The 10922-nt window shown below is 35.2% G+C and overlaps 1 protein-coding gene across 2 annotated transcripts in view; it reads right to left on the reverse strand.

The window, feature by feature from the left end:
• Positions 1 to 7426: 7426 nt before the first annotated feature.
• LOC125657982 (E3 ubiquitin-protein transferase MAEA-like) overlaps positions 7427 to 10922 on the reverse strand; it is a 24736-nt gene continuing 21240 nt past the window's right edge. For both annotated transcript variants that reach the window (XM_048888970.2, XM_048888971.2), the window contains exon 9: positions 7427 to 7810. In XM_048888970.2, the coding sequence (XP_048744927.1) occupies positions 7709 to 7810 (102 nt within the window). In that variant the 3' untranslated portion in view covers positions 7427 to 7708. The remainder of the gene's footprint in view (positions 7811 to 10922) is intronic.

A 10922-nucleotide genomic window follows, 5' to 3' on the forward strand; every position in this document is an offset into this window, starting at 1 on the left:
AAGGGATGGGGAGCACTAAGTTTTCTTGTTAGACTCAAAGGGCAAATTTTTAAGAAATATCCTCTTCCAACAAGCATACCTGATATCCCAACTTCGAATATTCGAAAAGATGCTGTTTCCTCAGAGCTTTATCCAAATTATGCTCCTTCTGAGCTTATCCCGATTCAGATATATGGTGATGGGAATTGTTTATTCAAAACTCTCTCTTTTTTGTGTTTGGACATGAGGACAATTTTAAGGAAATGAGGGTACGAATTGTGTTTGAACTTGTTTCAAACCTGAAGCGCTACACGAATGAAAACACTTGTGACCATGTCCACAAACAAAAGTTCACTTCAATATGTCTTTGAAAGTTCCCTGTCAGAAGAGTGTTTAATTACTGGTGATTTGATTGCTTCGTTACAAAAGGAAACAATAAAAACAACACAGAACGGTTACTATTCAAGCCTTTTACATATGTTCGTAGCTTCTAACGTTTTGCAGAAACCAATCATGTCGATTTTCCCCGAGGTGCAAAATCCTGGTGTAAACAGACAAGATCATAATCAGCTTATTGTTCCTCTTGACCGTGCTGATGCTAAAGAATATCAGGATGCTATCCACATCATGTGGACTCAAACAATTGCTACAAAAATAGATGGTTGGACACCTAATCATTTTGTTGCCTGTATTCACAAGCATGAGGAACCTCTTTCAAAGCGTTCGAGGTTATCCTTTGAGGATTCTGAAACTCATCCCTTATCTGAACCAAAACAATCACAAGATAGTCCTTCCCCGCTCTTGGAGTCTAACACAAATGAGGAGTCTATTAAAACAGGTAAATTGGGGGGGGGGGGGGGGACTGCAAACAAAGAAACAGACAAACATGTTAAGGTTGCTTCCTTTATTGATTCTTCTTCAGAAGATGATATCTCAGAAATACCAGTTCAAAAGGCCCAGGTTGTACATGAAAAATGGCATACACCAGAGATCGGTAGTACCCCAAATCAGCCACGGAATATTTTCTTTCCAGCAAAAAAGTTTGGTAAAAAAAAAGAAGAGATCTTTCAATGCCTCCTGGTTTGATCGGTGGTCTTGGTTACATTATGTAGAAATCAAAGATGTTGTATTCTGTTTTCCTTGCATAAAATCATTTCAGAAGAAGACTCTCAGTTGTCACAAGAAAGAAAAAGCTTTCATATCAAGTGGTTTTAAAATATGGAAAAAGGCAACCACAAAATTCGCCGCACACGAGAAAAGTTATTGCCATAAAGAGGCAATGGAAAGGGAGTTTACGATAAAGGAGGAGGTTAAAGATGTTGGAGAATGTCTTTCAAAGACGCACGAAGTCGAGAAGAAGTCTAACAGAGAGAATTTGCTTAAAATAACAAACATTTTGAAGTTTCTTGCTCGACAAGGAATTGCTCTTCGGGGTGACAAAGACGAGAAAAACTCGAACTTTAATCAACTTCTCATGCTACAGGCTAAACGCGATCCTCAGCTTCAGGAATGGCTACAACGCAAGACAAATAAGTATGTTGCTCCAGATATACAAAATGAAATTTTGCAGGTGATGGGGTTGCATGTTTTGCGACAAATTGTTGCTTTCATCAAATCGTCTGAATTCTTTTCAATAATGGCAGACGAAACACGAGATATTTCCAACAAAGAGCAACTTGTTTTATGCATTCGATGGGTTGATCAAAATTTTACCGCTCGTGAAGATTTATAAGGGATGTACTGTCTTTCTGACATTGGGGCTAATTCAATTACCCTAGCAATTAAAGATGCCCTTTTGAGGTTCGATCTGCCTATCAACAAAGTACGAGGCCAGTGTTATGACATGGCTGCTTCAAAGACAGGTGTTGCAACACAAATTCATGCACTTGAACCCAGAGCCCTTTACATACACTGTGATGGTCATGCTCTTAACCTAGCTTGCAGTGATTCTATTAAGGAATGTAAGTTGCTTAGAGACACCCTGGACATTGCAAAGGATATAACAAAGTTGATTAAAGAATCTCCAAGAAGGGAGATGATTTTAAATACATTTAAAAATGCCCAAAATCTAGAAAAACGTCAGCGGGAATAAGGGTTTTGTGCCCCACAAGATGGATAATAAAAGCCGACACATTTTTGAGCATTTTGTCAAACTATGAAATTCTAAGAAATGTTTGGGATGAAAGCCTCCAATACGTGCGTGAGGTAGAAATGAGAAACAGAATTAGGGGAGTGGCTGCTTATATGTGCAGGTTTGATTTCTTCTTTGGGTGTTTACTGAGTGAAAAACTTTTACGTTATAGTGATAATTTGGCAAGGGCTCTGCAGGCTCCAAATCTCTCGGCGAGTGATGGTCAAAGAATGGCATCAACGACAATGAGTGCTTTGCAAAGTCTCCGAGATGAGACAATCTTCACTCAGTTTTACGAGGAAGTTGTTGAAAAAGCAAAACAGATGAACATCGATGATCCTGTTCTTCCTAGAAAACGCAAAATTCCTCGTAAACTTGATGCTGGGACAGCAGCACATACTTTTTCATCGTGTTCAGATATGTATAGGAAAGATTTCTACGAAGCATTAGATCTGCTTTTAGCTGGCATAAAATATAGATTTGACCAACCAGGTTACAAAGCTTATGTTAATCTTGAAAACCTCGTAATTAAGGCTTGCACAGGTCAAACGTTTGAAGAAGAATTCAATTTTGTCACGACCCTATATGATACAGATTTGAAGCCAAAGGATCTTCACTGCCAGCTTATTATGTTAAAGACTGTTTTGCCAAAAGACTTTACGCCAGATATACCAAGTGTGGTTGAATTTTTCAGACATTCAAATGAAAAAAGTCTGTTTGCCGAGATCCTCAAAATTCTCAAACTAATTTTGGTACTTTGTTTACTGAGTACTAAATACCTTATGACTCAGAAATGATTGATAACAAAATGATAAAGATATAAACAAAACAAAAAAGATTAAAAAAAATCCTTAACACCCCCCTTCCAAAAAAAACAAACAAACAAAACTTAAAATTAAAGTTGAGGGGTTTTCTGGGAAACTAATTAGGTTCTATGTACATAATTAGATTTATGTACATGACGTACACCTCAATGCTTGCACATATTTAATTATTTATGCAGTTATCTTTTTACTAATGGTTTTGTCGATATAACTTTTTTGTCGTAAATTACTTTGGTGTGGTGCCCCCCCCCCCCCCCCTCTCAAGTGAAATTGTTTCCTACGGGGCTGTGAAGAGCCGCCCCATTTAGTCCATGGTAGATTTGGATTTCGTTTACTTTATGTAGTCGTATTGATTGGTTAAACATGAAATTCCATTCCTCAAAGTGGTTCTCTTTTCCCCGTTTCCATCTAACCGTCTTTTATCGCTGAATGAGTCCCGCCAACCACCAATCCACGCTTCTGTGTGCAACTCTTGCAAAAGCTTGACTACTCTTTAATCCGATGGAGTTAAATTGCATAGAGTGCATTAACTTATATAGCTTGAAACAAATCACGTTTATATCAATTCTACGAGAATATCCAAAGATTACGGCAGATACAGCATTAGATTTAGAATAACTAATTACGTTACCATTGTCCGTGTATTAAATTGTTTGTGTTTATATAATTGATGAAGACCAAATACGGTAGAATACAATAATCCCCGTTGTTTGAATATTGACTGGTAAGCTAATTACATGACTACATCAATAACCAAATAATTATACCAGAGATTACATCCTCCCTATTCAAAGTGCGACAACTTCCAGATAACGCAGTACTGAATGGCAAGGTGTTGTATCCCACATCACCAACATTACTGTTTAGTGGGAGTTATTTTTCTTTATAAGAGTGCGCAAGTTGAATAGGAGAAAAAGGACACTTCTCGACAAATTTGGCGTTCTGAGACGTGTAAATATTCAAGCTTTGAACTGTAAGGATGTGAAAAATGGGAGGTGCAAATAAAAATTCAAGATACCAAAGTTTCCCCAGCCTAAAAAATCAGAATGTTATCGCATTGTGCGTCAGTTTTAGCGAAACATGCCAAGTTCACAATGACTGGAGACAACCTGAAGGCCAATACGGTGCAGTGCTAAATTTACGGCGCAGCTGAAGCATACAGACTTGACAGCCGTGAATCGGTTTCTTTACGCGTGGTGACGTCGACGTCTCCATACGAGTGAGAAATTTTCCACTCATATGGAGACGTCACCATTGCCGTTGATGGGCTGCAAAATTTTGGCCTATGCTCGGCGCTTACAACGTTTGAGCAGGGAGGGATCTTTATCGTGCCTCACCTACTGTGACACGGGGCCTCGGTTTTTGCGGTCTCATCCGAAAGACCGTCCCATTTAGTCGCCGCTTACGACAAGCAAGAGGTACTGAGGACCTATATACATATATAATCGGATTTATGTATAATTTATGTATAATTACTTGGATGACTCGCAAGTATCACGGTTATATTCGTAGACCGTGCATAGAATACCCTTTTGTAAACTATTTGAACACGATAACTCTTTCACGGAATAAGCGACTTCTATTGTAAGAGAAAGGAATTACGCAAAACATAGTATTTTGACCTTTATTCCGTAATAAATTATATAACAAATATCAAAAACCGTCAGATATTCAACGGAATAAATGACATCGATTGAAAGAGAAATGATTGACACAAAGCTGGTACTTTGACCTTTATTACGTTAAAAATAATATTACAAATATTTCACACCATCTTACATTTTATGGAATGAATGGCATCGTAATAGATTATAAACAAATATTAATCAAAGTACTGAAAGGTGACAAAAGATGCAAAATGTCTCAAAGATAGTAATGCTACATATACTGTATATCTATGCTGTTTAATTCCTATTTCCCCCCCAAAACTCTTAAAAACCGATTATAATTTACTTAGTTAAACTCCGTAAAATAGCTAAAATATTGTCAACACGGCGTTAAAACACCAAACAATCAATCGGTAAAGAAGAATTTGAGGCGAAAAAAGAAAAAAAACAAGAAGCAATACTAAATCTTAAGTTTGGAAATCCACATACTGTCATTGTTCAGATTAGATGTTGGCTATACTGTCTAATGATAGAGAATCAGAGTTTTAAATCCACGGCAAATATAGCAGGTGAACTGATCCTGTTCATGGATTTGCAAACCATATAGTTAAGGTAGAAGCAAGAGAAAGAAAAGGACCATTGTATTCAAAACCACCAATCATATTACTCTGTAATCGATGTTGATACATGTGTTAATTGATCTTGATTGAAGGTAGAAATGATTTTACAAATCATGTAGATGAAGGTATGAATGATGACATGAAACTATGACATGTCTGTACAACAAATCACCTTCTTGGAGGAATCCATTCTCTAGTGATTTTACATTGACTTCTTTATGAGTAATATAAACAAGCGAATTTGCTACACATGGTCAACCTCCCCTTCCTTTAGAAAAAATATTCTACATCCCTGGTGAATGTTAGCAGTTATTCTCTACAGAATTCTTTTTTTCTAATTGTCTTGTACATTTGTTGTCCTTTGTTTTTAGTACAATCTTTTCACATCATTCACTCTTCTTCTAATGACACAAATACAATCTGAACTAGGGATCAAGTTATCAACATACCGGCCGTATTAATTTTCGAATAAAGATTCTGAAAACAGGTTGAATTTTACTGTACTCATCAGGCACCCAATGTCCTTTGTGGGATTTTTTAAATTGCCAGTGATTTGTTTCCATGCATGATAATATCAAATCTATAATAAATTTCCTGTTCTGTATATCCAGGTTAAATTCTAATATTCAGCAGCAGTATAAAACAAGATATGTTCTTTAAAACACCTACACACACCCTGTGTTCATAATGATGAAAGACGTTACACAATATATCATACATTAACACTATACGACTATTTTGGATCCACCCTTGGGTTGCTAAATTCACAATTTTGATATGTCCCTTTCTGCTTTTCCTAAATATGCCTTCAGTTTTGTACAGTATCAGCAAAATTAAAAAAAAACAACTTTCAAGTGATAAAGCCATGCTGGCCCTCACCCTGGGATAATGAAATTTACCATTTTGATTAATGACGCCTTCAAATTATATTTAGTTTCAATCTAGTATCAACCGTATTAAAGATGTTATTTAAATGTTTTACACATAAACACTCTATGTCAAGTTTGACCCTGCCCAGGAGTTAGAACATCTACCCTGGAGATCATGAAATTTACTATTTTGGTCGAGGCCTTCCTGCTCTACATCCCTATGCATTTACTACTTTAGTTTTTTCTTAAAGATGTGTATTTGTGGAGAAGATTTTTTTTTAAAAATGGTACTTTTTGTCCACCTTAAAGCTCCGGAGGTGCAGAAGTTTATTTATGTTACCCCTTTTCCAAAGATGTTCCATAACAAATTTCAAAAAAATTGGAAGGACAGTTATCAAGAAGTTAAAAATGGTCAACTGTCAATGCACCACTGCTGATGGTGGTCGCTGACCAATTGCAATAGATAACCTGGTTTACTCAGGTGACCGTAAAGGGAAAAGCAACCCTAACCGCATTGTTACTTTTATAAATAAAGCATTACTTACTGATATTGTAAATGTCAGTCTTTACCAACAAAAATCCTTGCTCAATGATTAAATCAATATCAATTCATCATATATTTTAAATTACTTGCCACTAACAGAGCAGCCATTGAAGTTTAATTTATGACGTCACACTGTCAGTTCCGGTTTATTTCATCAGCAGCACTGTAAACATGACAAGCCACGAACAGATAAATTTGGAGCTGTATTAATTTGAGCCCATTCTTTTGCAAGAAGAAATTAAGAAAAGAAGATGCTCAGTTGAGTTGCAAAAAACCACAGCTTTAATTTGAGGAGCAGGTATGATATCTGGCAAGAGGTGATTAAAGACCTTTAAAAATCTTTGTATGCATAGAATGCCATTTTTTGCAGTGCATTTGGGGTCAAATTTGTCCCGGTGTTAAAATTCAATGATATTCCTCAAAATTCTTCTATAGGGTGTATGTTTCCATAAAATGATTATCCTATGTTTATAGGAAGCTTTATCTACATATAATACATTACATAAATACAGTATTGTTTACGATGATGTGCCATTTTTGACAATACTTTATGCGACATCATAATTATTAAAACAATCCATCTTATTTCGCGATATGTTCCGAGTATTATTCAACAAATGTACATTGATTTTTATTTGAAAAGTTTGACTCTCTCCGAAAGTTTGAATGAGTTGTGCAATTTGAATGACAATATGATATATAATTGTATTTATATTCTTGCATACAAAGAATCTTAAAGGTCTTTAATCAGCCCTTGCCAGATATCATACCTGCTCTTCAAAGTAAAGCTCTATGGAAACAGTTTCTATTCCATCTTTTCTAGATGTAACCCACAAAACACAACACTTTAAGTATAAGCTAGGCATGTATTTATAAAACTCAGTCATTTACCAAACTGACAGGGTCAGACTTCCCCATGTCGGATTACAATGTATATAATCAGAAGAGCAATACATCATTTTTCAGCATAAAATATCTTAGAAAACAAATCGCATTTCTTTGCTTTGTATCCACCAATGCAATGGACATTTGGCTCCATACACACCAGGGAATACACATCATAGTCAGTATTTGTGTGTCTATAGTCAATGGCACAGGATTATAATGACGGAACAAAGACTTGGAGGACAACAGTTACATCACGAATACTTTTTCTGCTTCATCTATGTGGAATATCTCTTTGGTTCTGGGACAGATGACTCTTCCATCATTTAGTCGAGCCAAATCAGAGAGAGACTGCAAAAATGCAAAGCTTTCATTAGTTAGTGAACATCAATGAATTAGTGTACATAATAAATTAGTGTAAATCAATAGATTAGTTAGTGTCCATGATAAATTATTTAGAGTACATAATAAATTAGTAAGTATACATCAATGAATTAGTGTACATCAATAAATCAGTGTATACAATAAATTAGTTAGTGTACACATCAATAAAAGTCTTGCAGTCCATCAATAGTCCATTTTAAAAGAAATCAAAAGAATGATTTTTTCGAATCATCAAATTGTATGTCAATAGATTTTAGTCCAAGAGAATAACATACATCCTCTATAAACTTAAGCTGAATAATACTATGTTGATGGTGCTACTATTAATTAAGTGCAGGTACATATACATGTACAAGAAAATCCAGAATCTTTTCCCATGGGAGTGTTTTTAACTCCATGCAAGAGGCCCAAGCAATGTTTGGTACCAACATTTAGTAGTTTACAACTGGACGAGCCATCCCTTCCCTCTATATGCATATCTAACATAGCCTCTGCCAATGAAATATAAATGTTTAATAAAAAACAAAGCAGGATGTAGATTGCTCAGTAGCATAAAAATCTTCACAAATATCTATATAATACTCATTAAATGTGTGTAGACTTGAATTTTCTGTCCTAATCTTTTGAGCTTTTGTACTTCCTACAGTGAAACCTATCTAATACAACATGCACTGGGAGAATTTTTTTTGGTTTTGTCAGAACACATATGCGTCAGAATAGACAGTGTTAAAAACAACGAAAATATGTAACTTCATGAGAATGAAAATAAGGGTCATTCCAGTAAAACATATTGCACAGATGTCAGATAAGGCAGTTTTCACTGGATTAATTTTCCTCAGCACCAGAGTTGTGGTTTTCCCATGAAACATATTCTAAATTTCTGCAGATCTTCCCTTCATTTTATATGTGAAACCCAATTTCAATGATCACATGATTTTATTGAGTTTTTGTAAAACTTCCAACTCCTAATGTGGCCATCCTGGTCAAGGTGGTCAGAGTTTGAACAAAATTAACTTGGTGTTAACATTTGTTTATATATGTTGTAATGAACACTGTCAGTATTTTTTCCATATTGGGAACTATGATACCAAAATTTTGTCAGTATAATGATAATATTTGACAATTTTGACAAATTATCAATTAGTATTAATGAAGTACTGGTCCCTTTATTTAATGTGTGGAGAAAACAGTGATTTTACAATATTTATGGAGGATTGACATTAATGGTGGATGTATGCAAGCAGGTGGGGAAAATATTATTAGAAACATCACAAAGGAAGAGGATATCATTTACAACATGTATAAAAAATTATTTCATATTAAACATGAAATTTAACACACACCCCCCTTTTCACATGTCCATTGTTTAAAGAGGTTCTCCCTAACCTTTTTTTTTTTTTTTTTTTTTTATCTCTCACTGTCTTTTATTGCCAACAGCTTGCATGGAATCCATGTTTTTGCATCATCATAATTGTTTACTTTTTAAATTCAGCTTGCAACTTCATGCGATCATACATATTTCAAAATGAGGTATTTCTTATCAGACTCAGAGAATAAATAAATAAATAACTGACTGATAACTTTTTAATCTGATCAATTTAAATTATATAATTTACATGTTCATAAGTGTTAAACCTATATAGTTATATATATAAATGCATGTACTTTAATGATATCTAAATAATATGGCATAATATAGCTTTAAGGAAGTTTTTCGGGTTTTCTTCATGGTGTTTTAAAAGGTATTCTATATATTTTTCTCAACACAACTCAATGCCGGATGACAATGCTAGTATGAAAGTATGTCTAAAAACAAGTATGGTAGAAAAATGTGCTAAGAATTTTTAAAAATAAAAATCTTAAGGCAACAAAGCAAAAACACTGGGATACCTCAATTGTATGCAGAAAAAATAACGCTGTAAATCATGGGTTTTTATAAGGGGTAATTATGTAACTCCCCAATACATCTCAGAAAAAACAAGGGACCTATGGGCCACATCACTTACCTGAGTCATCTTGGCCAATATTTTAAGATTTTCCTTATATATTCACATGTAAAACTTTGATCCCTTTTGTGGCCCCAACCTACCCCCCGGGGGCCATGATTTTTACAAACTTGAATCTGCACTATGACAGGAAATGTAATGTAATTTAATTGTAAATGTAAACTTTGGCCAAATGGTTCTTGAGAAGAATTTTAAAGATTTTCTCTATATATATCAGTATGTAAAACTTTGATCCCCTACTGTGGCACCATCCTAATTTAAACCCGGGGGGCCATGATTTTAACAAACTTTAATCTGCACTATGTCAGGAAGCTTTCATGCAAATGTAAACTTCTTTGACCCAATGGCTCTTGAGAAGATTTTTAAAGATTTTTTTTATATATTAGTATGGAATACTTTGATCCCCTATTATGGCCCCATCCTACCCCCAGAGGCCATGATTTTAACAATCTTGAATCTGTACTATGTCAGAAAGCTTTCATGTAAATTTGTACTTTCCTAGCCCAGTGGTTCTTGAGAAGAAGATTTTAAAAGATTTTCCCTAAACATTTGTATGTAAAACTTTGATCCCCTATTGTGGCACCATCATACCCCTGGGGGTCATGATTTTAACAAAATTGAATCTGCAGTGTATTAGGCAGCTTTCGTGTAATTTTCAGCTCTTCTGGCCCAGTGGTTCTTGAGACGATTTTTAAATGACCCCACCCAATCTTTGCATTTTTGTGATTATCTCCCCTTTGAAGAGGCATGGCCCTTCACTTGAACAAACTTGAAAGCTCTTCACCAAAGGATGCTTTTTGCCAAGTTTGGTTGAAATTGGCCCAGTGGTTCTGGAGAAGAAGTCAAAAATGTAAAAAGTTTACAGACAGACGATGGACAACAGGCAATCAGAAAAGCTCACTTGAGCTTTCAGCTCATGTGAGCTAATAATGCTGTAAATCATAGGCTCTTATATGGGGCAAGACTTTAACTCTCATACATCTCAATTATGTCCCAGAAAGCCACAGTTTTGCATCCATCAGTTCAGATGAGCTAACCAACAATGTATTTGCTATAGTCTATGCTAGGATAAG

Source organism: Ostrea edulis, chromosome 9 (genome assembly GCF_947568905.1).
Source record: "Ostrea edulis chromosome 9, xbOstEdul1.1, whole genome shotgun sequence".
Taxonomy (NCBI): Eukaryota; Metazoa; Mollusca; class Bivalvia; order Ostreida; family Ostreidae; genus Ostrea; species Ostrea edulis.